The 27,947-nt window shown below is 53.4% G+C and overlaps 1 protein-coding gene across 2 annotated transcripts; it reads right to left on the bottom strand.

Moving 5' to 3' along the window:
* Positions 1–89: 89 nt before the first annotated feature.
* Positions 90–27,905, bottom strand: CD5 (CD5 molecule). Of its 2 annotated transcripts, none has more exons than XM_054240956.2 (11): positions 27,773–27,905; positions 14,862–14,900; positions 11,180–11,485; positions 10,684–10,746; positions 10,086–10,427; positions 7,168–7,461; positions 5,912–6,037; positions 5,021–5,074; positions 3,529–3,648; positions 2,857–2,947; positions 90–2,047 (listed from the first exon to the last, which is right to left on the bottom strand). In XM_054240956.2, exons 1-10 carry the CDS (start codon positions 27,825–27,827, stop codon positions 2,859–2,861), a joined length of 1,488 nt encoding a protein of 495 aa, XP_054096931.2. In that variant the 5' UTR covers positions 27,828–27,905; the 3' UTR covers positions 90–2,047; positions 2,857–2,858. The 2 variants fall into 2 exon arrangements, with proteins under 2 accessions (XP_054096931.2, XP_035118733.3); XM_035262842.3 differs by lacking the exon at positions 90–2,047 and adding an exon at positions 2,055–2,485.
* Between the last annotated feature and the right edge of the window lie 42 nt (positions 27,906–27,947).

The following is a 27,947-nucleotide window of genomic DNA, read 5'->3' as shown; positions in this document are numbered from 1 at the left end:
CCTCAAGTGATCCTCCTGCAGCGGCCTCCTGAGGAACGGATTACAGGCATGTGGCCCCATGCTCAGCTAATTAAAAACTTTTTTTATGGTACAGATGGGGTCTCACTTTGTTGCCCAGGCTGGTCTGGAACTCCTGGCTTCAAGCAATCCTTCCACCTTGGCCTCTCAGAGTGCTGTTATTATAGCTCTAAGCCACCATGCTCAGCTATATGACAACTTGAAAGCCAGACTTGTTGCTTGGTCCTCGTTTCCTTGACCTAATGTGCTGGAATCGGGGGTTGCACACTCAAACACTCATCGGCCAGGTCACATGGTTTACCTGGGAATGTCATTTAGGGAATGGGTAGGGTTGGAGGGCCACACAGGTGAGTGGAAGCCGTGGCCCGGCTCTAGCAGGTTGTTGGGCTGCAGGAATGGGGAGGTTGTCGAGGTCGCGGCAGCTGAGGGAGACGGATGACAGCCCCCTGAGCACTGGTGGGGGGAGCAGTGGGTTCTTCACCAGCCAAGGCAGCAACTCTTCAGCGGCACGTTGAAGACTAAAACGGTTCTATTCCATTGCATCACCAAACAGCTTTTTGAAATGCGTCACCCAAGCCTGCCACCCGTTGAAAAACAGTTTTCTAAAGACTCATTTCTCCTCAACGAAACACTCTATTTTGGGTTTGGGTTTTAAGTAGGCCATGGTTGCTTTGAGGCCACTCTATGGTGACCAAACTATAGATTAAAGAGGTTTTTTTTTTGAGACGGAGTCTTACTCTGCCACCCAGGCTGGAGTGCAGTGGCGCAACCTCTGCTGCCTGGGTTCAAGCAATTCTCCTGCGTCAGCCTCCCAAGCAGCTGGGATTACAGGCACCTGCCGCTGCGTCTGGCTAAGTTTTGTATTTTTAGTAGAGATGGGGTTTCACCATCTTGGTCAGGTTGGTCTTGAACTCCTGACCTCATGATCTACCTGCCTCAGCCTCCCAAAGTGCTGGGATTACAGGTGTGAGCCACTGCGCCCGGCCCAGATTAAAGAGGTTTTATGAAAAAAAGGAACTGATGGGAGATATCGGCTGCCCCGATCCTTTGCCCCTCCCTAACAGCAGCCTCTCAATTCCCTTGTGAGGAGTCCCCTCACCTCCACCAGATATGGGCAGATAAATGGGGTCCCTGTTTCTGGATTCCCAGCATGGTCAAGGGAAGATCTGTGACCTGGGCTTGGCCACGGGGGCTCTCAGAAGGCAAGGCCTGGTTGGAGGGTGTTGGTGGGGGCAGACGGATGAGCAGATCATGGGAACACCCCACCCCACATCCGAGTAACTCCCTTTTGCTCTTCCAGACTTAGCCTCTGTGGCTTGGACCAATGATGCCTGTGCTCCCAGGAGATACAGCATCAAATGGCGTGGAGAAAGGCCTCAGCCCCAAGATGTGTTTCCACGTTGCTTCACCACCTTAGGGAGCTGCCACAGGGAGCTCTGCCTGGCCTCCCCTTTATCAGACCTGAGGTCCCTGGGTAGACCTCCTCCTCTCACTCGTAGTTAAGGAAGCTGAGGCCCCACAGGATTAGGTGTACAGCCAAGGTCTCTGAGTGCTAGAGGAGTCTATTTTAGTCAAGGGAGTTATTTAAACCGAAGGAACGTGACCAGCCCCAGCTCAGACTCTTGGGTTAGATGAACTGTGATGTGCTGAAACCACCTCAGCTTGGGACTTTTTGCTGCTGTGTGAAGCCAAAGAGCAAGTTGGTTAGGGTTTACCAGGTGCCCCTTTGTGCAGGGCGCTGGGTGGCACTGGTGCCCAGTGGGCTCGACAGCCAGTGGTCCCTGCTCTCCGGAGAGGAAGGAGTCTTTAGATGAGGGGGTTGGGGAGGGGAGTCACAAGATGGAGGGAACTGGGTACGGCTGTGGGTCAGGCCTCACAAACACGGAGCCTTGGTGCCCACCCAGCCCCCTGGCTGGCAGCTGCTGTGAACACGCTGAGCTGTCTTTGTGTCCAGGTGCGTAGCCTTTGACCACCGCGGCTGCAGAGGGATGCACAGGGGTGGATGCTGCATAGAAGAGGCAGGAGCACTCTGGTGATCAGGAAGGAGGAAAAGTGCTATTTACAAAGAACATGCTCAAAAGGCACTCCCCCCTGCGAGCTCCATGTCACTTCTTAGCAGGGACAGAGTCTGAGGACAAAGCCGATTCCACTCAGGCGCCGCTCCCCAGTGGGCAGGGAAAGGGGGCCCCCTTCAGACACCCCCGAGTCTCTAGCTGGATGGCTGCCTGTTTGGGGGCTCTGCCCACCACAGCCTCTACGCACGGAGGGGCGGTGAGCTGCAGTGCAGCGCAGTGCGAGCTGGCCTGCCACTTGGGACAGCAGCACCTGGCTGGGAGGCTCCTGGCCTCTGTCCACGTTCTGGCTGGGGTAGAAATAGGGACATTGTTTCAATTGAAGGATGCACAGTTTTCTCAGGACAAGTAGGGCTGGCTCTTGGTTTTTTGCACCTGAATCCCAGTTCTGTGGGCTGAGAAGGAATGTGTTAGAGGAGACACCGCAAGGCGATGCAGGAGGTGGCGGGCAGGCCCCATGCTTCAGGTTCCATCTCGGGGACGGCTGCTGTCCTGCACCGGGGGCTCCTTCTCCCTGCTGGCAGGTTGGCAGCTCTAGAGGCATGTGGCTCCATCACGGAGCTCTTAGGGACGCTGCCTGTGCGGCCTTCCGAATGGAGTTTCAGAGTCGATTGCTAAGCTCTAACTGCCAAACCAGCTCCTCTAACCTAAACAGCTGGCGTTTGTCTTTCCAAGGGTCATGTTGCTGGGGGTCCCCTGTTCATGTGGGGCAGGGTGGGGCTGTGGGGGGCCCTGGGGTGCGGGGTCAGGCTGGGGACGGGCTCACCTTTACAGCCTCTGAGCCCCGTGGAGATCGTAGTCACTGTCGGAGGAATTGTCAGGTTGTGCAGAGGAGCGCTGCAGGGCCCCTTCCAGAGCTGGGGGAAGAAAGGACGCTGTTTGCAGAAGGGTTGAGACTCCACAGAGCCCCTTGCATCCGAGAGCCGCTGCCCACAGTGGGCGGGAAGATCACAGGGGCTTTCGGAGCCGGCAGCAGCTTCGTATCTGTTCTGATCAAATCAGCCAAACGTTCACTAATGATGCTGAACTCCAGGCTCCCTGGGGCTTAATTGATAGCGCCAGTAAGGGAGCCTTCAGTACCCGCTTCTGCAGCCCACTTAATGGCTCCCTTCTGGCTCGAAGGAATCCAAGGGGCCTCATCTACCATCCAGGCCCCTCAAGGCTCTGCAGCCAAACAGGCCCATTAGGTCACAGCAAGGCTGGGGTTAATGGCTCTCTGAGTGCATTCTTCTCTCCAGTTGAGTAGTTGGTGGTCTCAGATGGGACAGCTGGCGCCTGTAAAGGCTGCATCCCTTCCGCACTCCTGCTGCGTCCTGCCTCGTTTGATCCCTTGCACCCTGGGGTCTCCCTTCTCTCTTTGGGCCATCACCTGACCTTCAAGGGCATCATGTGACCTGCCTTGGCAGCCTGCGTGCCTGGGAGCCCCGCTGGTGCTTACCTGGATAAGCTGACACGCAGGAGTTCCTGGGAGGTTGGCTGTATTCGTTATCCACGTGGGAGGCTGTACGGTTCTCAACATGGGACCGGACGGTTGCCGTGTGGTTGCGATGGAAAGACACTGGGCAGATGCGGAGGCAGTGTCGTTAGACTTGTGGCTCTGTCCTCTACCTCCTCCCCCAGGAGGTGCCCAGAACGTTAATCTCCTGTTCCCTTGATGTTAGCAGAGAGAGAGCAGAGGCACCCACAGCCCCTGCACTGCATCCCCCTTGCCTCTCTTCCCGGGAGGTTCACGCTAGCAGGATCAGCAGCAGATTTGAGAGCAGATTTGGGTAACCCAGCAATCTGACTAGGGTGGGGCCTTCCATGAGCCGGTCAGTCGGTCATCAGGCGTTTACCAAGCAGGAGATGGGAGCACAGGTGACGGGACAGCTACACTCCTGCCCTCCAGGAGCTGAGGGCCTGTGTGTTATTAAGAAAGGCTGGACAGCCCTGTAATCCCACCGCTTTGGGAAGTCAAGGCAGGCAGATCACAAGGTCAGGAGTTCAAGACCAGCCTGGCAACATGATGAAATCCCATCTCTACTAAAAATACAAAAATTAGCCAGGCTTGGTGGCAGGTGCCTATAATCCCAGCTATTTGGGAAGCTGAGGCAGGCGAATTGCTTGAACCCAGGAGGCAGAGGTCGCAGTGAGCCAAGATTGAGCCACTGCACTCCAGCCTGGGCAATAAAGCAAAACTGTCTCAGGGGAAAGAAAGAAAGAAAGAAAAAGACTGGACAACACAGAGCCTTTTTGAAGGATTTGGCCCTGGACTTGGCAAGGGGGAAGAAGGTGGAATGGGAGGCGGGAGGAACGCATGTCTCCATCCATTAGGGTGGCTCTGGCTGTGGCTGGAAGGACAGAGTAGGAAGACCAGGGATGGGGTCGGGCTGGCTGCACCCAATGTCCTGACACTGGCCCTGTCAGTTATTCATGCTGAAAGTAGCTTGGACAGCCCTTCTTAATGTGTCCTTGCTTTGGAGATGGGCAATATGAAAACACCCATTAAGGTTCTGATAAGCCCCGGAATAAAGAGCTGTGCTTAGCTGTGCCCGACTTATGGTTTTCCAGGTCCGTTGATCAGAGAGGCCTCTTGTGTGAGTGCTGCCTGTTAGCATCCATTGGCCACTATGTTGGTAATGCTGCTGGAGGAGGCGAAGGCGATGGGGACCCCAGAGATGAGGCGAGGGGCAGAAAGGATACCATGAGATGTTTCTACACTCTGAGGCTTCAGTGGTAGAAACCGCTGAGCCATCTGCCCATCAAGAAGCCTCTGCTCTCCCCGGTGTGGGGATGTCTATTGGCCACAGTCACACCTCAGACGAGCACCGTGGAGATCAGAGGCCTCAAGCAGCCACAGGCTCCATCTGTGTTCAGCAGAGAGAGCCTAAACTCTGCCTGCATGGCCTCTGTCCAGGGGCCGAGGGGGGCCCTGTGTCTAGGACACTTACTGTTCTGGTTCATTGCTGTTGGGCCAATCCACTGGCGTTGCTTCTTCTGGCGGACTGGGCAAGGGAAAGGAAAGGCACATCAGGGTGGTGGGGGCAGGTGGGGGTGGGGCAGGTAGGAGTGGGGGTAGGGCAGGGCCTAGGAGGGAGGTGGTGGCAGCAGGTGCAGCTGAGGGCAGGGCTGCTGGGCTCTGCCTCCTGGAGTCTCTTGGGGGCCTCGGTTTCCTAACTTGCTCTCGAGCCATCCTGTGCCAAAGGAGCAGGCTAAGGATTGGGTAGAGGTTCCTGGCTCCCCAGGAGAAAAGACCACAGGTGTTTAGAACCAGACCTGGGCAGGCACTAGGACCCAACACTGCCCTGCTGGGCCCTCTGTTTACAGTCTCTCCCCTCACACTTTCTTGTCTGAATAATTTCTTCTTGAGTTCTGCAAGGCAAGGAGAACAACTCCCCCCGCATTCACAAGGTGTGTGATCGCTCATCTGATAGATGAGGAAACTGAGGCTCAGAGAGAGGAAGTGTCCTAATCAGCATCCTGGGCAGTGGTAAGTAGAGGAGCTGGGCCTGGGACGTGTGTCTCCTGCCACCAGAGGCCGTGCTGAACACGCTCTGGGCCTGCCACAGCCTCGGGAACAGCCACACCCTCTCTGATCTGGAGTGGGTCACAGCTGGTCTCCAGAGATAGACAAATCAGCAATTGCAATTTTGGTTACTTTCTGTTTCTGTTACTTGGGGCAGAAAAAGGCTAATGGGCAGGAGAGGGGAAGGTTGGGTGGTGAAGCAGAGGTGCCCTGTGCCCAGCTCTCTGGAGGCAGGATCCCTCCTCCTGGGGACTCTAGTACAGCCCCTCCAGTCTCTGCATGCAGGGACAGAGCCACTCAGGGCCATCACACCTACATTTCTTCACCAGCTTCTTGTAGGCAAGAGGGCCACACATGACCAGCAGCACCGCCAGGAGCACCAGGGCCAGGATGATGCTTGTCACGGTGCCTGCAGCCAGGCCTGTGGGGTTTGGATCCTGGCCTGGAGAAGGGGAAGAGTTAGGTCATCGTCAGCCCTGGAGGAGAAAAACTGTGGGAGGGAAGCTGCTGGCTGCCTGGCTTCTGCCAGCCACCCTTGCTCATCCCAGAAATTCACCAGCATGAACAGGAGGCAGTGATCTATTTAGCTCTTCCTCCAACCATCTCTACAATTCCCTGCTACCCACTCACCCACCCACCATTTATCATCTAACAAGCCATCATCCAGCTATCATTTGCCACACTGGTTATAAGCTATTTAATTTTCTACCATTCGCCAGCCATTAGTGATCATCTTGCCATTATACACCATCACAAACCAATATATGATTGTATACCAATAGCCAGCCAGGCATCTATTCTCATCCATCCATCTGTCCATCCACCTTCCATTCATCCATCCATCTACCCATCTACCCATCCATCCATCCATCCATCCACTTACCCGTCTATCCATCCATCCATCCATCCATCCATCCATCCATCCATCCATCCATCCATCCACCCATCCATCCATCCACTTACCTGTCTATCCATCCATCCATCCATCCATCCATCCATCCATCCATCCATCCATCCACTTACCTGTCTATCCATCCATCCATCCATCCATCCATCCATCCATCCATCCACCCACTCACCCACCTATCCATTCATGCAATATAATCCATTCATCCATCCATCCATCATCCATCTACTCACCCAACTATCCATCCATCCATCCATCCATCCAGCCATCCATCCATTTCTCTCTTTTACTTGCCATTTAGTTACCATTCATGTAACAAATATGTGCTATCCATTTGATTTTCTGGCTTCCACCTTGCAAAAGTAGAAGGTAGAAGGAAAAATTCTACGACTCATCAGCTGCCTGACAGTGATCTGCCTGTTGCTTACCCTGTCTCCTGTTATTGTTCTTGCTCGTTGCTGTGAGTGCTCTTGCTCCCTGGCCTTCCAGTTTCCCTCTCTCCATCCCTTTCTGGGTCTCTGGGACTCTCCCCAGGGCTGCCCTTTAGAGACATACACCCTGACCGGGTCCTAGAGGTAAAGTTTAACTGTGCGCTGCTTCCTGGGACCCCATGCCACTGGCAGAGTTTAACTGCTTCCACCCACTGTGGGCTGTGGCTAACTCACACGTGATGAACACCTTCTTGCAGTGGGAGTTTTTCTCCTGAAGCTCGTGGCACTGGGACAGCTTCTGCTGGAAACAGGAGAGCCCCTGGGATGTTGGCTCACCAGCGTCCAGCACACGATAGGAGTTGACACCACCACACCGCTGCTCCTGGCACACCTCCTCCCACCGCAGTGGGCTCCTGGCTGAAGAGCTGTCGCACAGGGCTGCCCACTGTGCCCCCTGGCGCACCTCCACGGTGCCTTCACACATGCTGCTGCCCCCCACCAGGCGGCTCTGCACCTTGGGCTGGAAACCTGAGAGGGGAAGCAATGGGAGAGGAGGGGCAGGTGTGGCCCTGAGCCTGTGTGCTGCTTCCTGGGGCCCCATGCCACTGGCAAAGCCAGGCCTTGGCTAGGGGAAGGCACTGTGTGGGACCACCAGGAGAGGCAGCCTTCCTTTCTGTCCTTCCCTCCTCTGGCACCCTCTGTGGCTCTTCCCCTGACCCAGCACCGTCTCTGGTGCCTCTGGTCACCTGCCAGCACCATCGTGAGACACAGCAGCGTAGGTACTCTCTGCAGGGAGGCTGCTCCAGCCACCATCAGGGAGTTGGTCCCATGCCAGGTGGAGGTAAGAGACGAGCATGGGAAATAGATTCCATCTAGGTCCACTTCCCACTTGGAAACATCCTCTCATTCTCCCGCTGCACTTTGGGAAGATGGGGTCGTGGGGGGGGGGGTGCTTTTCAGAAGAGGGAAACTGAGGCACAGGAATTGGAAAGACCTCTTGCCTTGAGTCCTGGCAGTTCACAGTGAGGACAGATCCTGCTGCCCAGGCACCACATGTCGAGGGCCAGACTTTCAGCAAATGGGGCCTGGCTCAACAGAGGCTCTTATTCATTTCTGCCTGTCAAGGCGGGGCCTGGGAGTCCATGGCTGAGGCCCACGCATGCTCAGTTCACAGTGAGTTATGATCTCACCAGCTTTGGCCAGTTTCCATAGCAACATCCACCTTCAAAGCCCTAGTAAATCTATTCAGAAGAAGTTTCAAAGGCAAGAACCCTGGGTATGGTTTGGCAGGCTGTAGCCTGCAGGAAGGATCGTAGCTGAGGTGGGGTGGGACTTCGAGCCAGCCCCTGCTTCCCTCATGAGGCCAAGAGACCCCTGGGGGCTGCTTCTGCTGGGAGCGGGCAGCGTTTTACTAATTCACACCAGGTACCCATCGATGTGGGGCAGCTGTGCCTGCAGGACAGCCAGGTGGCCGTGAGCAGCGCTTCCTAGATTTGTGCACATAAATCACCAAGGACCTTGCTGCAAAGTGGATTCTGATTCGGAAGGTCCGGGCGGGGGCCTGAGCACCTGCATTTCTAACCAGCTGCTGTGGGTTCAGTGACACTGAGTCACTGAAGCTCAGATAACAGGCTCTAGAGTGACCTTGCTTGTTCAGAAATCCCAGCAAGCACTCTGTAATACTGGGCAAGAGGCTTAACCTCTCTGAACCTCAGCCTCCTCACTGTGAAAGGGATGGTAATAATAACACCCACTTCACATGACCCAAGGTCAAGTGAAGAATTTAGAACGCCCAGGAATGGTCCCTGCACGAAGTACGCTCGGTAAGTACCGTCTGGACTTCACTAAGAACGCCTCCGGCAATAGGAAGCCGCTGCCTCCAGAGGAGGGAGGCTGCTGCGAGGATTCTTCCTTCGTTTCAGCTGCGGTTTCTTCCCTTTAGTTTTCTTCATTGACACTGGTTTGGCCCATTGGGGTCTCAGACTCAGTCTCACCTGCCTCTTCCCCTCAATCACACAGCAGGATCATTCTTTTTTTTTTGAGATAGAGTCTTGCTCTGTTGCCCAGGCTGGAGTACAATGTCGCGATCTTGACTCACTGCAACCTCCGCCTCCTGCGTTCAAGCGATTCTCCTGCCTCAGCCTCCTGAGTAGCTGGGATTACAGGCATGTGCCACCATTCCCGGCTAATTTTTTTTTATTTTTAGTAGAGACAGGGTTTCTCCATTAGGCTGGTTTTGAACTCTCGACCTCAGGTGATCCGCCTGCCTCAGCCTCCCAAAGTGCTGAGATTATAGGCTTGAGCCACTGTGCCTGGCTTCGTTTTTTTTTTTTTTTTTTGAGATGGAGTCTCTCTGTTGCCCAGGCTGGAATGCAGTGGTGCGATCTCGGCTCACTGCAACCTCTGTCTCCTGGGTTCAAGCGATTCTCCTGCCTCAGCCTCCCAAGTAGCTGGGACTACAGGCATGTACCACCACATCTGGCTAATTTTTGTATTTTTAGTAGAGACGGGTTTCACCACGTTAGCCAGGCTGGTCTCAATCTCCTGACCTGGTGATCCACCGCCTCGGCTTCCCAAAGTGTTGGGATTACAGGCGGTCATTCTCTTTACCTTATCAGCCCATGGTGCAGGATCCTCTGCAGAGAGCCCCCCTGGGTGGTGGTGTCTCTCAGACTTCAGGGACCTCCCACCTCTCACCATTGCTCCAATGTCAACTCTTGGGATTTACCAATGCCCCTCCTGCAAGGCCCACCCCTCCAAGTGTCCCATCTTTGGCACAAGCCGCAGTTCCTACCCAGACATTTTTTTCTCCCCCAAACCCATGAAGAGAACTTGCCTCTCCTGGAAGTCCCACTGACTCCCCTCCCCAGGTGGCAGCTGAGCCAGTTGTTTCTTGGGGCTTGGCCTGCGTAGCTTTGCAGAGACTCCCAAGGCATTGAGTGTGGAGGCATCCTCTGCAGCCCACCCCTTCCTACGTCTGAGAGGCCAAGCCCAGGCCTCCGCTTCCCTTGTCTTCTCCACAGTGCCTTAGACCCTGTTCTGCACACAGGGGTTTCCAGGCCACACACGATGCTCCCTGACCTTCTGGGATGCTCGTGACCCCACCTAGGGCAGCAGAAGGCCTCATGGGGCTTGGCCAGGTTCTCACGTACCTGAGCAGAGGAGGGCCAGAGTTCGGCCACTTTTCTGGGGCTTGATTTTGCTGAAGCACTGCTCCAGAGAGGTACAGCTGGAGTTCTGGATCTTCCATTGGATGGGCAAGGGCCTGCGTTTCCACAGCTCCCCTGCGTCTTGGGTTCTGGCTACCTCGGGCTCTGGCAGATGCTTCAAGAAGGAGCCACATTGGAGGTTGTTGCAGAGGAAGTTCTCCAGGTCCTGGGTCTTGTCCTGAGCCTCATAGATGATGGTGCCCCCCAGGCTGCCGCTGTAGAACTCCACCACGCCGGCACAATGCCAGTCCCCGGGCCGTGCCACCAGCTGCAGCCTGGGAGGAGCTGGGAAAGGAGAGAGCGGGAGGGGGAGCTGGCCTGAGCGCCCAGGGCTTCCTGGACAAGCACGTGGCACTCCTTGCTGCTTGGCCCCAGCTGCTGACCAACGCTTGGCCTTGGGAGGTGGTGGGGTCCCAAATATTTCGTAGCATACACCAATACTAAACGTTTCCACCTTTATCGGAAATTCAGATGCAACTGGGCATCCGGGGTTTTTATTCACTAGTTCTGACTCCCCACGGTGGGTTTAGAATCCTCTTACCTGTGGGCTCCGGAGTTGTGGTGGGCGGGGGCCTTGTGGGTGGAGGTGTCGTCATCTGGGGCTCTGCAATGAGACACTCTGGTGAGGGAGGAATGTGGTGTGGGCGGGGCCGGGGGCAGCCGCAGTCTTGAGAAGACCAGGAGCTCTGCCGTGAGTACCACTTGCCACGCCAGGCCTGCTTGATCCACACGTTGCCTCTAACCCTCCTTCTTTGAGGCAGGAAGCACCACCCCACTTCACAGATGGGAGAATCGAGGCTCAGAGCAGCCGATGAAGTCAGCAACTGGCAGAACTAAGTCCCCTATTGTCATCCTACGGATGGGTGCTGGACCCTTCCAGTCCCCCTTCTGTGTATATGTTTTGGGGAGTGGTTATAAACTGGGGTCCCCCTACCCCTTCCACCTACCTGCTCAGCCCCTCCATCACAGGCCTTAGGCAGTCTCCTCGGGGCTGGTGCCCAGGCCCAGGGTGCCCGTGTAGCTGGCTAGTTACCCACCTAAGCAGATCAGCCCGAGAGGTTGACACGGGTCTGTTCTTCTGTAGCTGCAGTTGGAGAAGGAGCCCAGGTATCCATGGCAGATGACTGGACTCTGATGTGTGAAGGTGATAGGGAAGGGGCCAAGGCTTAAGGCCACCCCACAGTGCAGCTGATGGCAGACTTTTGACACTTGTCTGGGCTTCTCCCAGTGGTTGGGGCTCCTGCCCCAGCTCTGGCTGCAAACCATGTGCCACTCGTCCTTGATGTAGACCTCCAGCTGGCCCTGGCACCTTGAGTTGGAGCTGGTGAGCCTCACCTGGAAATCTGGGGGTCAGAGAGGTGTGGTGGGGGTCAGGCTGGGAGACGCTCCCCACTGGGACCCCTCACTGCCCTCTTCCTACCAGGCCGCATGCCCACCCAAGCTCCATCCTGCCCTGTGGGCTGCTGCCTCACCCCTTGTGAGCTTCGTCCTTTCTGAGGCACTGCAGGGGCTTCCCAGAACCTCAGGCTAGGGCGGCCCTGACCCAGGCAGCCCTGAAGCTGGACCCAGGAGGGTGGGGCTCCAGATTTCAGAGCCAGACGGGAGCTCAGAGAAATGGGCAAGGTAATCTCACCACCCACTGTCTAGCTGGATGACCCCTGTCCTGGAAATTCTGTCTCAACGGGACTGAGATTGGGCTTGGTGTCTGCTTCTTAAAAGATCTTTAAAAGTTATTTTTAGGCCAGGCATGGCTCATGCCTATAATCCCAGCACTTTGGGAGGCTAAGGCGGGTGGATCACTTGAGGTCAGGAGTTTGAGACCAGCCTGGCCAACATAGTGAAACCCCATTTCTACTAAAAAAAAAAAAAAAAAAGAAAAATTAGCTGGGTGTGGTGGTTCGTGCCTGTAATCCCAGCTACTTCCGAGGCTAAAACAGGAGAATTGCTTGAACCTTGGAGGCAGAGGTTGCAGTGAGCCAAGATCACGCCACTACACCCCAGCCTGGGTGACGGAGGGAGATTCCGTCTCAAAAAAAAAATTAATTTTATTGAGGTACAATTTACATAGAGTGAAATGCATTCATTTTCAGGGTACTGTTCGATGGAATTTCATATACAAACGTATACCTCCATGTAACCACCACCATAATCTAGATATGGAACATTTCCATCATCTAGAAAGTTCCCTAATGCCCCTTTATAGTTAATTTCCCTGAATCCAGCCTCAGGCAAACACTGATCTGCTTTCTGTCCCGAGAGAGGAGTCTGCCTGAGCTGCAATGTCATAGACATGGAATCATGCAGCACGTATTTTATTTTGTTTGGGCTTTTTTCGCTTAGCGTGTATTTGAGATGTAGCTACGTCACTGCACGCATAAGCCGTTCATGCCTTTTCGTTGCTGAGTGATAGTTCACTATATGAACATGCTACGTTTGTTTTCCATTCACTATTTGGTTTGTTTTTGGGTTTTGCCTACTATGAATAAAGCTGCTGTGACATTCACATACGGGTCTTTGTGTGGGGATGTTTCCATTTCTCTTGGGTAAACACCTAGGAGTGGAATTGCTGGGTCATGGGTAGACCTGTGGCTTGTGTAATTTTATCAAACTCCATGAGGGGAAAAATATGCATGTGTGTGTGGTGTGTGTGTGTGTGTGTGGTGTGGCTGTGTGTGTGTGGTGTGTGTGTGTGTGTGTGTGGTGGGTGTGTTATATGTATATGGTGTGGTTGTGGGGTGTGTGTGGTGTGTGTGTGGTGTGTGTGTGGGGGTGTGTGGTGGGTGTGTTATATGTAATATGGTGTGGTTGTGGGGTGTGTGGGGTGTGTGTGTGGTGTGGTGTGTGTGGGGGTGTGTGGTGGGTGTGTTATATGCATATGGTGTGGTTGTGGGGTGTGTGTGTGGCGTTATGTGGTGTGTGTGTGGTGGGTGTGTTATATGTATATGGTGTGGTTGTGGGGTGTGTGGGGTGTGTGTGTTTGGTGTGGTGTGGTGTGTGTGGTGGGTGTGTTATATGTATATGGTGTGGTTGTGGGGTCTGTGTGTGTGGTGTGGTGTGTGTGGGGGTGTGTGTGGTGGGTGTGTTATATGTATATGGTGTGGTTGTGGGGTGTGTGTGTGTGTGGTGTGTGTGTGTGGTGTGGTGTGTGTGTGGGGTGTGTGGTGGGTGTGTTATATGTATATGGTGTGGTTGTGGGTGTGTGTGTGGGGGTGTGTGTGTGTGTGTGCTGTGGTGTGTGTATGTGGTGTGGTGTGTGTGTGGGTGTGTATGGTGGGTGTGTTATATGTATATGGTGTGGTTGTGGGGTGTGTGTGTGGTGTGGCGGGGTGTGTGTGTGCTGTGTGTATGGTGTGTGTGTGGGGGGGGTGTGTGGTGGGTGTGTTATATGTATATGGTGTGATTATGGGGTATGTGTGGGGTGTGTGTGTGGTGTGTGTATGTGTGTGTGTGTGGTGTGTGTATTTGCATAAAGAGCTTCTTGAAGAATATGCAAGAAACAAACGTGGTCATTACCTGGGGTGCTGGGGTCGTCGTGGGGGTGACTGGGCCAGACGGGAGTAGAGATGGAAGTGAGGCTCTTCACTATAGATCTTTATATTTTTTTAAATTTTAGAGCTAGATGAATGTGTCACTGATTCAAGAAACTTTTGGAAATGTGAAAGGCTCTCCCAGGTGACTGAGGGGAGGTTCTCCCTGGTCGGGAACCACTGGTCAGGCTGCCCTTTTCTTCTGATGAGGACACTCTGGGGCCATGGCTCACGGCCAGGGCTTGCCAAGGACACTTGGCTAGTCAGAGGCAGAGTGAGTGCGTGCCAACACCTAGCGTTGGTGGGGCGCTTTGCAGGCTGTCTGCCCAGTGAGCTGACTCATTGCAGCTTCACCAGGTGAGAGATTTTCCTCCCATTTCACAGCTGGGGAAACTAGGGCTCGAGGAGGTCAAGCTGTGTGCCACAGCTTGGAGCCGGGATGTCAGTGCAGGGTCCAGGTCGGGCTCAAGGCCTGCTAAGGCCCCTGTCACCGCCTCTGGCTGCACGGTGGCTTCTCAAGACCCTTCAGCCACAATTCTCCCCAGATACATTCAGCACGATGTTAGCCCAGTCAATGTGAAGGAGAGGGCTGTGGTGAAATGAAGGTGGAAACTGCTGGGTTAAAAAGTGTGATGTATTTCCTCACTGCAGGATTTCTCAGAGCCTTTACTGGGCTGGTGTACACTGTCAGCCTCCAGCGGGAGATGGCATTGCCTGCCCTTTGTTCAACATGCACCATGGAGCCCTATTTGGGAAACAGCCTCTACGACTAAAGTCCAACCTCTCGGGCTGGGCATTCAACACACTTGCTAATCAGTCTGCAGCCTCTCTCTGCATCTTTGACCACGGGGTGTCTGGCAGGATTGGGTAGGAAACAGGACTTTGCAGGGAACATTTATGAGCTGGGATGTTTTCTGTGCGTGGTGAGCAGGTCAGAATAATAATTATCCTGGGATCTGGCATTTGTGGGTGATTCACGGCTGCTGAGGGGACCCATGTGGACGTGAGCATCTTACATGTGTGTGTGTCTGCATCTATGTGTCTGTGTGTATGCTGGGGGTCACTCTCTGTGTAGGGTGGGTTTCACTCCCGCAGAAGTGATGGCTTCATCCAGAGGTCCCCTATGGCCTGATGAAACCGTGGCCCCACTCTCCCCCGGCCCCAGGCCTTTCTCCACGCGGCTCTTCCTTACCTGGGTCCTCCAGGCTGAGCTGTCCGAGGCAGGAAGTGACTGCAGAGAGGAGAGAGGAGGGTCAGGAAGTGAAGCCTCCCACCCTCTCCCTTCTCCCAGCTCACCCACCCGAAGCCTGAGCAATGGAGCTTTCTTCCTCTGGCTATCCAGTATCATTGGTTTTATGGACAGGAATTTTCATACTCCAGGTTGGAACCCCTGAGTGATAGGAATTTTTTTTAGTGGGTTGCAGCCATCAATCTTTTTTCTTAAAAAAACTTTACTTTTAAACTGAACATACATGAAATCTATTTTTCTAACTGCATGAGTCGATGAATATCACGTATATACATGTGTGTGACCACCAGCACAATCAAGGCATACGTCGGTTCCATCACCACCTACCTCACATTCTCTCATTCTAACCCATATAATCATGTAACCATCAATTATTATTATGATTTTTTGAGACAGGATCTCACTCTCCTCACCCAGGTTGGAGTGCATGGCGTGATCATAGCTCACTGCAGCCCCAACCTCCCTGGCTTAGAGGATCCTCCCACCTCAGCCTCTTGAGTAGCTAGGAGGCTACCAGGCTACCAGGCCTGGCTAATTTTTTTTTTTTTTAAATAGAGATGGGGGTCTCACTATGTTGTCCAGGCTGGTTTTGAACTCCTGGGGTCAAGTGATCCTCGTGTCTCAGCTTCCTGAAGTGCTGGGATTACAGGTGTGAGCCATAGCACGTGGTCCATTCATTTTTTAAAAATTGAAATGGAATAGAATAGAGAGGCCGTGCACAGTGGCATATGACTGTAATCCCAGCTCTTAGAAGAGCCAGGGTGGGAGGATCACTTGAGCCCAGGAGTTGGACCCTGCAGTGAGCTACAGTCGTGCCACAGCACTCTAGCTTGGGTGACAGATTAAAACCCTGTCTCAATAAAATAAAATAAATAATAAAATAAATAAGATAGAGAATGTCAGAATGCACTGTGCATTGTGAGGGTAAGGGACTTTTTGCGTGTTGGGGGTCGTAATGTAAAAATGTTCTGCGTGTTGCTGCCACTCAAAAAAGTTTGAGCTCCTTAGTTCTAGAGAATGGAGATTGAGCTAGAGAGGGGCCAAGCCTGGTGGCTAATGCCTGTAATCCCAGCAACTTGGGAGGCCGAAGTGGGCAGATCACTTGAGGTCAGGAGTTTGATTGAGACCATCCTGACCAATATGGCGAAATGTGTCTCTACTAAAAATACAAAATTTAGCTTGGGGTGGTGGTGCATGTCTGTAATCCCAGCTACTCAGGAGGCTGAGGCAGGAGAATTACTTGAACCTGGGAGGCGGAGGCTGCGGTGAGCTGAGATAGCACCACTGCACTCCAGCCTGGGTGAGAGGGTGAGACTCTGTCTTTAAAAAAAAAGAAAAAAAAAAAATGAGCCAGAAAGGGAACACAAGACAACATTTGCTACTTTCTAGCATTTCCAAGACAGGATAAGAATGACAAAGAATGACAGACACTTGTCATTAATAGCTGCCCATTTGTGGAGAAGACCAAGCTTAAAGAGACGGTGGGACCTGGCCACCGTAGTGTAGCCCGCCAGCTGGCCAGGGAGGCAAGGCGACAGGCCCAGGGAACAGGGGTCTGCTGGGAATCAGCCTTCTACCGTGTGGGCCACAGGGAAGCTCCGCCTCCTTGTAGCCCTGTCTCACTGCAGAGCGGGGGGCAAAGTGGCCCATTGCTGGGCTCTCAGCAGAGCGGCAGCCGGCCAGTTTATCTGTGGCTGGGGAAGGGGTTTAATCTGGGTGGGGACGAGGTGGAGTAGCAAGTTCATGTGGCTTCAAAGCTTAACCTCTGTGTTCACCATCCAGCGTTATCAGTTAGGAAGCAGGTACAATATTTTCATTTCCATCTGTCTGACTTGGGTTTACTCTTGGCTTTACTGCACTGGGTCAAGGAGACTGCTTTATATTTTAATACTGAAAGGTTGTGTTCAAATTGCTTGTGAGAAGTTGTTGCTGGGTGTTAAAAAATAGGTGTGTTTAGCTGGGCTGGTTGCTCAAGGCTATAGTTCCAGCTACTCAGCAGGCTGAGGCAAGAGGATCACTTGAGCCTAGGAGTTTGAGTCCAGCCTGGACAGCATAGCAAGATCCCATCTCTTAAGAAATAGGTGTGTTTTGAAAAAGCTGTCCTTGCCCCCGATTCAAGACTCCTTGTGAAGAAGTCATCACGGCCTGTGATAAGTCTCCCCTGAATCTGCAAGATCCTGTCGCTGTTGCTCTAGGAGTCATGGGCCTTGGAAGGGGAAGGTTATTCTCATCAGCAGGGAAGTGTGCAGAGCTCCGGCCCGGGTGAAAAGGGATGCTCCAGTTGTCAATCATCTGATCAATTTTTTTTTTTTTTTTTGAGACAGAGTCTTGCTCTGTTGCCCAGACTGGAATGCAGTGGCATGATCTTGGCTCACTGCAACCTCCACCTCCCGGGTTCAAGCAATTCTCCTGCCTCAGCCTCCTGAGTAGCTGAGACTACAGACAGGCAGCACCACCCCTAGCTAACTTTTGTACTTTTAGTAGAGACGAGGTTTCACCATGTTGGCCAGGATGGTCTTGAACTCCTGACCTTAAGTGATCCAACGGGCTCAGCCAAAGTGCTGGGATTACAGGCATGAGCCACCATGCCCAGCCAATCATTTAATCTGTTGCAGGCAGGGCAGCCTCAGGAGGCTGTGGGAGAGATGTCCAGCCAGCGTGAGAGATCAGTAAGGATCTTTTACCTTGCCCTCACCTCTTAACTCCTGACCTTTCATTCCCATGTCTCTTTCATCCCGGCTGCCCATCAGCAGGGCAGTCTGCCTCAAAGGAGTCATCCCTCTGGCTAAGTCTCAAGGGCTAAGACAGCTTGACGTGGCACCTATGGTGAGTGGGGCTCTGAAGATCTGCCCTTCAGTGCTATACAACTCAGGATGGGTTTCAGTCACCGGTAACTTTCTACTGCTCCAGTTCTGAGTATCGGCGCTGCCACTTCCTGCCTATAGAGTCTGGGGAACAAGTCTCTCCTCTCTCTGTGCCTCTGAGCCTCAATTTCCTCATTCACAGCATGAGGATGAGAATGGGACTAGCTTTCTAGAGCTGTTGTGAAGCTGAGATGAGCTAATCTATGTAAAGGGTTTAGCCCAGTGCCTTCCTGGCCTGTGTTCAGTGCTCAGAGTGGGTGTTACTGATCTGTGGAGGAGGCTGGGCCTGTCGAAGGTGTGCCCAGGGCAGCAGACCCTCGGGCAGCTCTTCCAGTGGGAGGGTTCCTGGTGCAGGAGCACAGAGAGCCAGACCATGGTGCTCACCACTTCCTTGTCCTAACTTGGAAATTTCACGCACATGGTCGAGACAGGATAGTTCAGCTTACGATGTTTCAAGTTTGCAGTGGGTTGATTGGGGTATCAAATGAATTTTTGACTTAGGATGTTTTCAGCCTACAATGGGTTTATTGAGAGGTAACCCCACTGTAGGTCAAGCAGCATCTCGATTTCCCCACTCATCACACTCAACATTCATTATTAACAGCAGCTGCCAACTACGGAGCACCTGCTGCATACTTAGCTCTCGGGATGTTTCATCAAGATATTGCGGTTAATCTTCCTAACAGCCCCATCACGAGAGTTGAGTACGTTCCTGGTGTCAGTGTCAGGGGAGGGCAAATGCCCTGTCCTGGGTGATACGGCTGGCAGGTGGCGTCAAACCATGTGTCTGACTCCAAACCATGCTCTCTGCTCCCAGCCACCCCATTGCTGCTCCTCCGGGTTTGGAGATGCAGAGAGGAACACCACCTGGATCTGACTGGAAGCACTCGTGCAGCCAGACCCTGAGGCCCTGGGGGCAGGTACCGGGCCTGAGAGTCTTGGCAGATTCCACACACAACAGCCTAGGCCGCGCTCAGAGAACATTCTCAGGAAAGACTGAACAAGCTGGAAAACCAAGTGAAATTCTTTAAAAAACGTTCTAGCAAGTGCTTTAATAAAAAAGATATTTAAGGCTGGGCGCAGCGGCTCACACCTGTAATCCTAGCACTTTGGGAGGCTGAGGTGGGAGGATCACAAGGTCAGGAGTTCCAGACCAGCCTGACCAACGTGGTGAAACCCTGTCTCTACTAAAAATATAAAAAAATTAGCTGGGCGTGGTGGTGGGTGCCTATAATCCCACCGACTTGGGAGGCTGAGGCAGGAGAATCATTTGAATCCGGGAGGCAGAGGTTGCAGTGAGCCGAGATCACGCCACTGCACTCCATCCTGGGCGACAGAGCGAGACTCTGTCTCAAAAAAAAAAAAAAAAAGATACGTATGCGTTCTGGGTGTTGTCCTGGAGCCTTCCTCCGGGTGCCTGTCTGGTCCCCAGATGAACAGCATTTCCTCTCTTCTCCCTTCATCACCGTCACCGTCACCATCATCATCACCATCGCAATCACCATCACCACCACTTTCAATGTTTTCACTCTTCCAGGCCTTTTACACATTAACTCTCCCAGTTCTCACCACAATGCTATGAAGTAGGTACTACCGTTCTGGTCCCAATTTTACAGACGAGGAAACTGAGAGGGGTTAAATAACTCATCCAAGCAGCTAACGGGTGCTGGTGCCTGAACTCCACCCTAGCCGTCTGGCACCAAGTCTGAGCTTTTCCCAGCTAGTCCCCAACGGCCTCCCTTCCCTCCAGCGGGAATCCCATGATGGCCTGCCCCAGGTTTCATTGATTCCTGCACGGCCCTGGTGTGCAATCCTGATCAAAGGGAATGGACTTGTGATTCTGTTCAGTCAGTAAAACCTTCATGGGGAAGACTTAGCTGTGAACGTGCTGTGTGACCTTGGCAAGCCACTCAATCTCTCTGGGCTCAGTTTCTTCATCTGTAAAGTAAGGAAGTTAAATTCCACAATCCCTCACCTTCCCCTTGGTTCAAACACCTGTGATCTGTAATCTTTAGCTCCTGATGGAGTTCAGCTGCTGGTGGAGGAAGGGCAGAGACGGGCAGTGAGAGGCCTGGCTGACTCGGAAGCTTCCTGGGTGTCTAGTGTATATTCTTCCTGCCTGTCCACGAATACGTTCAGGTTTTGTTTGTTTGTGTTTGTTTTTTACTTATAATCTAGGGGACAGAATGAACATTGAGGTTTTGAGGGTCCACCACCTATTTTCATTTTTCAGCTGCTTCTCATAGGGATCAGACCAGCACCCTCCGTGCCCTGAGCCCTGCAGTCTGTGCTCAGGGTCTCCCTGACCCCCTCTGGGGGTCTGCAGCTTACTCCTGCTCCATCCTTCCTAGCCTCACGAAGCCTGAGGCTCCTGCTATTGCTAAAACTGTGGACAGAATCCTTATGACTGGAGACCAGGAAGACCCCGAGGCCTGGAAGCACGGTGCCATTTCCTTATCCGCAGCCACACTAACCCCGAGCAGCTGGGGCTACGGATGAGAATTCACTGAAGACCCCTTCCTTCCCCTGCTCCCCTCCCCTTGGAGCTCCCACAATTTAGGGCCTAGACTGGGCAAACCCAGGCAAAACTCAGCCAAAGAAGTTAGAAAAGGCTTATCACACCCCCGGAGCCCCCGCCTCTTGTCTTTGCATTGGCAGAGATAATATTTTTGGCACTGGCTGGGCGCGGTGGTTCACGCCTATAATGCCCGCACTTTGGGAGGCCGAGGCGGGTGGATCACGAGGTCAAGAGATCGAGACCATCCTGGTCAACAAGGTGAAACCCCGTCTCTACTAAAAATACAAAAATTAGCTGGGCATAGTGGTGTGTGCCTGTAATCCCAGCTACTTGGGAGGCTGAGGCAGGAGAATGGCCTGAACCCAGGAGACGGAGGTTGCAGTGAGCCGAGATTGCGCCATTGCACTCCAGCCTGGGTAACAACAGCGAGACTTTGTCTCAAAAAAAAAAAAAAAAAAAAATTTTGGCCCTGCCCGCCCTGAGGTCTTGGTGAGGATTTGATGAGTTCCCAAGAGCAGCTCCGAGACATTTATATCCTCGTCTCCATCCCTCTCGCTCCTCTTTCCCCCACGGGATTCAGGATAAGTCTCCTCTTGCTGTCATTACAGCATCCCATGAGTTTTTATTTGGTCTGCACGGTGCTTAAATTCTTTTCAGCCAATTTTTTTTTAAAGGTTTCTTTTAATTTTGTTTGAATTTTTAAACCAATTTCAAGATCCAGGCGTTTTTGAAAAATAGGATATCCTGGCTCCAGGGCTGCACCTCTGGTGGCACCAGGCAGTGGCTGTGGCCCTCGCCTTCTGTTTTGTCAGTGCCTCGCTGGCACCCTACCGTCACCATGTGTCTAGAGAGCCCTGGCTTCAAACACATGGCAAGACTGCGGCGAAACATATGCAGTTTCACACTAAGTGGGATGCGTCAAGATTATAAATAGCCTCCCATTCGTTCAGGTCAGGATTTGCACCAAATGCCTTTGCCAGAAACTTACAAATGTTTTTTGGGCTTTGGAATTAGTGATGAGCGTTTGTTGACTTGCATGATGGGTCCCAGTTTACAGAAGAGGAGACTGTCGTGGTGCATGGGCGTGAGGGCAGAGCCAGAATTCCGCTCAGGGAGGCTGGCTTTGTATCCTGCACTCTCCATCCCTGCCTCTGGCTCACTCCTAAGTCCTGCCTGGGTACCTCGGGATTTGCCTCTGACGCCCCTGCACCCTGGGAAATGGAGGCGAGAGTGTGGCCTGCTTAGGATTCGGCAGGCACCCGGATTCACACACGTTAGTTAGATCTAACTGATTTATCAGCCTGTGATAATGACCGATGATAATAAAATGACAGCACCCCTACCCAGTGCAGACCCCAGGGCGGGGAGTTTTCATAGAAGACCCCATGTCTTTCCCAGAGTCTCAGAGGACGGGAGGCTATCACCACTTCGTTCCACAGATAAAAACCTATGACTGACTTAGTGTAGTTTGCAAGTCAAGTGTTGCCTTTTGCGCATAAACAACGGTTCCTTCTCACAGTCACAGACCTCCATAGCCACAGCCATCGATGTACATCAAACACAATAGCCCTACCTCTGCCTGGGTTTGGGGGAGGATTCTGGATTTTCTTCCTCGGATCCTCTGTGTTGGCGACTTGAAAGGTCAGAGACCCCGCTTTTCTGAAATGATGGTAATCTGTGGAGCTAAGTCTCACTTGGAGCGGAATCAGGGCTTTAGGGAAACGAAGATCGTAAAGGACCAACGTTCCCTTTCTTGGGTTGAGCACAGATGAAGTGATTGGTTTATGCTGAGGAGGCTTTTATGTGCAAAGCACGCGTAGAATCACCTTGGGCTTAAACCAGGAGAGGGCTGGCCATGAAGCCTGCAGGAAGGAACAGCAGAGTCAGGTCTCTAATCGGGCTCCCCCAGGGCCTGTCCTGGTAAGCGGACAGTAGGTCGTGGGCAGAATGACCTTTGCTATTTGAATTGTTATTTCTCTCTCTTGCTCCAGGTCTGCTGTTGGCTGAGTTTCACACCCAGTATGAAACTGTAAGGTGTCTGCTGTCAGTGACAAGCCTTTGGCCTTCTTTAGAGCTTTATCTGTCCCAAAGCTCCCTCATGCACTAGGCTTGTTCTTTCTACCTCCAGCTCTGTGAAGAAGAAACCATGCTCACCTCCATTTTCAGATCAGGAAACTGAGGTCCAGAGAGGTGGAGTGACTTGCCCAAGGTCACATGCTAGCTGGTGGGAGAGCCAGGACAGAAACTCTGCCTCCATCACCTGACACGGCCTGTGGGAGTCTATCCCAGGGAGGCCCCAGAGCCTGCTTGCTCTGTAGTACAGATGGGGATGGGGAAAACTGGGGCCAGAAGGAGGGAGGGGTTCACTTTGGATGCCTCCGTGGGAGTCCGTGGCAGTGCATGGGACCCTTATCCTCTCTGCTGACGGCCACCACCCATTTCCTATCCTATTCCTACCATATCTGTCCCCCAGAGGGAAGGAGTATTAGGGTCCCTCTGGGGACAATGAGAGGCCTTGAAAGGCACATGATGACGATGATGGTCATGGTGACAGTGGTAGTTCTAGAGGAAGTGATCCAGGTCCATGATCTCTTATCTGCAATTCAAAATCCAAAATCTGGAAGCCTCTTTCTAATGCATTTGGTGGGAGGATGTCCGCTGTCTTTTCTGTGCAAACTCATGTTTCACTGCAGACATGGGAATGTGTTCAAGGCATGTGCTTGCCTCAGCCCTCACTGCCTGTGTCATGAGCACGTACTATGCATACAGTATTTCCTTCTACAGTCTGAAACCTTCCGAATTTCCAAATGCATCTGGCCTGGGGTTCAAGATGCACTTGAGGACCCGGAGAGGTGAGAGTTATGCTCACCTCTCTGCTCCTGTGTGGCTCTCTAGTGCATGGGAGAAAGAGCCCAGGTCCTCACGGAGGCCTCCATGGGCCTTGTGGCCGCCCCATAGACTCCACCACTGGCCTGCGGCTGGAGGCCCCTCTGCCTGCGAGGCTGCTCCTCAGGTCCCACACGGTGGGCTCACTCCCTCCTTTCAAGTATTGACTCAAATATCATCTCACGAGACCCGCCAAATCCTCCTGGGTACCGCACATCCCACCAGTGCTTCCCGTCCCAGCCGCCTCTATCTGGCCATCTCCACCCGCTCGTGGCCACCTGATACTCGACAATCACTGGCTCAGTTTGGTTCTTGTCTGTTTCCCCATCACACCCTGACTGTTACGCTGGATCCACCAGGGCAGGGAGTTTTGACCGTTTTGTCCACTGAGGTGTCCTCGGCACTTAGAACAGTGTCTGGGACGTAGTAGGTGTTCAGTCCATACCTAGACTCTGAACAAACCCGATGTAATAATTGCAATGATCTTTTGAAGTGGGTACAGCAATAAACCCCCCTATTTTTATAGATGAGACCCTGAGAGACCCTGAGCAGAAATCAAACTAGGTCTGTATTGCTCCCAAGCACCCCTCCCCAGGGCTGTGCACCTATGTGTTCATATGCACACACAGCACATGTGCACACGGACACACACACAGTTCATTAGTTGTGTCAGGTTGAGCTGAATTTGCTGCCTGGTCACTGCAGGGAAAACCCCTCTGAACTACTGGAGACAGAATGACCAGGAAGGCCACTGCCAGCCCTTGGGTCCCCAGGTCCCTTTATTCCCTGCTGGAGGTGGGGAGCTCTGGGTCTTCGAGGAGTGTGATCCAGCCAGGGCCTCACCCAACCTGGGACAGTGGGCCAGCTGCCCTGCTCCCAGTAGGAGCCCCGCCCTCTCAGGCCTGTCCTTCCCCCTTGCCTTTGCCCTGCCATCCCCTTTGCCTCGGACCCTCTTCCCTTTTTTCTCTACCTGGCTGGCTCTGTTCTTCATTTAGGTTTTAGATTCTCAGATGAGATCTCGCCACCTTAGAGAGACCCTCCCTGCCTGCCCAGCCAAAGTCATGTCCTCCTAGTGCAGATGGTATTGTGGCCGAGGCACTTGCTATTCCTACCATTGCACTCAGTATTTCAAAAGGTGTAAATATTTTGGGTGCTTGGTTTTTTAAAATGTTTTTGAGATGAAGTCTTGCTCTGTTGCCCAGGCTGGAGTGCAGTGGTGCGATCTCAACTCACTGCAACCTACTCCTCCCAGGTTCAAGCGATTCTCCTGCCTCAGCCTCCTAAGTAATTGGGATTACAGGCGCCTGTCACCATGCCTGGCTAATTTTTGTATTTTTAATAGAGACAGGGTTTCACCATGTTGGCCAGGCTGGTCTTGAACTCCTGACCTCAGGTGATCTGCCCGCCTCGGCCTCCCTGAGTGCTGGGATTGCAGGCATGAGCCACCACACCCAGCCTAAAATCAATTTTGAAAGGTCTTTCAAAAAACAGACACCAGGGCCAGGCGAGGTGGCTCATGCCTGTAATCCCCACACTTTAGGAGGCTGAGGAGGGTGGATCACGAGGTAAAGAGATTGAGACCATCCTGGCCAACCTGGTGAAATCCTGTCTCTACTAAAATGTGAAAATTAGCTGGGCGTGTTAGGCACCTGTAGTCAGGGAGACCCTGAGCACAGACAGCAGGGCTGAGGGGACCCGGTCTTTGGGTGCTTGTTTACTTGTGTTCTCCAACAGGTCTCCTGTTAGCTGGTCAGATTCTTGAGGGCAGTGACTCCTGCCTGGGTCTCTATTCCCAGTGTTTTACAGAGCTGGACGCACAGGAGATGCGCAATCATATTTGTAGATGAATAAATGAATGGATGAGTGAATAACTAGCCTGTGCAAGAGGACTGAGGGGTAGAGAGATTGATGGCCATGCAGGACTCTGGCAAGACCCTCCACCCCGTTGGTTCCCACCTCGCACTGCTTCTGGCTGACCTTGGTCGTAATAATAGTTGCTGCTGTTATTATTGTTTATTGAGCACTTATTATACTATATGCCAGGATTGTACTTAGGCTCTCTGTACCTTGATTCATCGAATCCTTATAAGCCTCTATGACATACTGTTATTATTCCCAGTTTACAGATGAGGAAACTGAGGCTTACAGAACTAGTCCAAGGTTGCCCAGTTGGTAAGTGGGTGACTGGAATTCAAACTGCAGAGTCTGTGACTTTCCCCTGCTTCAGTGCAGGCTTGTTTTTTTTTTCTTCCTTTTTTGAGACGGAGTCTCGCTCTGTCACCCAGGCTGGAGTGCCGTGGCACCATTTCAGCTCACAGCAACCTCCACCTCCTGGGTTCCAGTGATTCTCCTGCCTCAGCCCTCCCAGTAGCTGGGATTACATGTGCACGCCACCACGCCCGGCAAATATTTTGTATGTTTAGTAGAGAGGAGGTTCTGCCGTGTTCAGGCTGGTCTCAAACTCCTGACCTCTGGTGATCCGCCCGCCTTGGCTTCCAAAAGCGCTGGGATTACAGGCGTGAGTGACCACGGCGGCCCAGCGCTGGCCTTTAGGGTGGCATCGGCTGGGCCAGTCAGGGACGTGCAGTTGCCAGAGCTGCCTTCCCACCTCGCTGCCTGCATCTGTACAGGAAGGCTGGGGCTGAGAGGGGGCAGCTGTGGGAAGCCCCGGCCTGTCACTAGACATGCTGGGGGCATCTTCATGCCCCAGGGTCCAAAGGTCGCCAAGTCCCAGTCCCAGCCAGGAGGCTGTGGTGTCCCCAGGGCTCTGGCGTTGCCGCATGTCTCCTTGGAATGGCCCAAAGGGTGCCTGCGCGCTTTGACTCCAGCCCCAGCCCTGGCCCTTGATGTCCCCAGCTCTGGTGGCTGTATCTCTGCTGGTGGAGGTTGTGTCCGGGGGCCATTTTCCTGCACAGGAGTGGCTTTGGGGGCCTTCCCTTTTAGCTAAGGGTACAGAGAGGGCCCTCTGTGAGGGCAGAAATGCTGGACTGGGGTTGACTCAGCTGTGCACCAGCTGCTGCACTCTGGGTTTGCACTTGGCCTTCCTGGGCCTCGATTTTCTCCACTGAAAAATGGGGCCAAAGGGCCCATCTACTTCATTGGCTTGCGAAGCTTGCAGCAGAAAATGGCTTCAAAAGTGCTTTGTAAGCAGTGACCCACGGATCGAAGGGAATGCTTGGTACCCACCGGCTCACACAGACACTGGGAACTGTGTGTTCCTGGGCTTCCAGGTGGTCCCCATACTGGGAGTGAAGGGTTTACCTCCAAGTCTTCCTGACTCTGGCCTGCGTTGGGCCAGAGGACTCTCCTGGTCCCGTCAGGAGCCTCCCCCATGATGGGATTCAGGTGGGAGGGCCCTAGAGCAGGACAGGGGCTCTCCATACTCAGCTGGGAGCCTCCCTGTCTCAATAAAGTCTGAGGCCAGAGGTGAGGAGCGGATGGGGGGGGTTTAAGAGCCTGGTCAGTCCTCAGCTGGGACCCCGAAGCCTGCCAAGGGACTGTCTCTAGGCCTCTTACTTTGGGACAAAGGCATTTTGTACCTGTTAGATATGAGAAGAGCCATGTGAACATGTGTGCATAGGTGGCTTTGTCACATGCTGGGGAGATAATCCTGCATTTGGAGGCCATGTCGTGCTCATGAGAACACACACACACAGTTATCACACACATGCACAGACACACAAAGTCTCACACATTCCCCCACACTCACACCTGCACACCCAGCTTCCCTAGGAAAGGGTCCCTCCGGACCCTTTCCCTGCAAGCCTGGAAGCTGCTCGCATCCTCCTGTTCCCAGCCTGGAGTCATGTACCTCTGTTGCCCTTCCAGACCTTCCAAATCCTCAGGAAGTGGTCAGATCTCATCCAGTTCACACCCTCAACTCCTACATTGCATAAATGGGGAGATGGAGGCCTGGAGCAGCTTGGGGACCTATCCGAGGTCACACAGGGTTAGGCTTACAACCCAGGCTTGGAGTGAGAGCCGGCCAAGTGTGTACTCATCCCAGCTGGCCCGGCTGGGCCCCTCTGGGACTTACCCAGGATTGGGTGTGAGACGGACTAGGACTTCCGCTATGAATCCTTGACATTTGGTCAGTGTCGTCCTCAGAGGCGGCCCCACCCTGCCTTGGCCCACTCTGTCTAGAGAATCATCAGAGCTGCCTCGGAGACAGCGAGCTTCCATGTCTCTGGAGGCGATCAAGTAAGGGCTGGGCTGTCGGTGGGGGACCCTGCAGAGGGAAGCCTGCATGCTCTGCTAAAATCCGACTCTGCCTAGCAATCATGTTGTCCAGGCCCCATTGGATGCGGCTCCCTGCTGCAGTCTCTCTTGCACTGGAAGGGTAAAGCAGGACCCTCAACAGTGCATGAGAGAGGCAGGGTCACGCTCCTGGGGGGTGGGACACTCAGGGCAGAGAGCCAAGCTGCAGCTGGGTGGTGGGGGCAGGCAGGGAGCCCAGTGGCCCCATGTCTCCACAACGCTCCAGGTGACATGTGGGCCCCAGAGTCAGCCATGGATAGAACTGTGATCGCCTTCCTGGCACCAGAGCGAGCTTGGGTATCCTGCGGACACCGGGAAGGGGTACTCACCCAGCATCCCCAGCAGGTACAAGGCGGCCAGCGGTGGCAGAGACCCCATGGGCATGGCCTCCGGCCTCTTCCTGCCTCAGCCTGGGCAGCTCAGCACTGTGGGTGAGGGTGTCTGGCCCGGTATCTTGCTCTCAGGGAGGGAGCGGGCGGGGCGGCTGCTCAGGGAGGGGTGGGA

The sequence above is a fragment of the Callithrix jacchus genome, chromosome 10, assembly GCF_049354715.1.
Source record: "Callithrix jacchus isolate 240 chromosome 10, calJac240_pri, whole genome shotgun sequence".
Taxonomy (NCBI): domain Eukaryota; kingdom Metazoa; phylum Chordata; class Mammalia; order Primates; family Cebidae; genus Callithrix; species Callithrix jacchus.
This window is presented reverse-complemented; position numbering and strand designations above follow the sequence as displayed.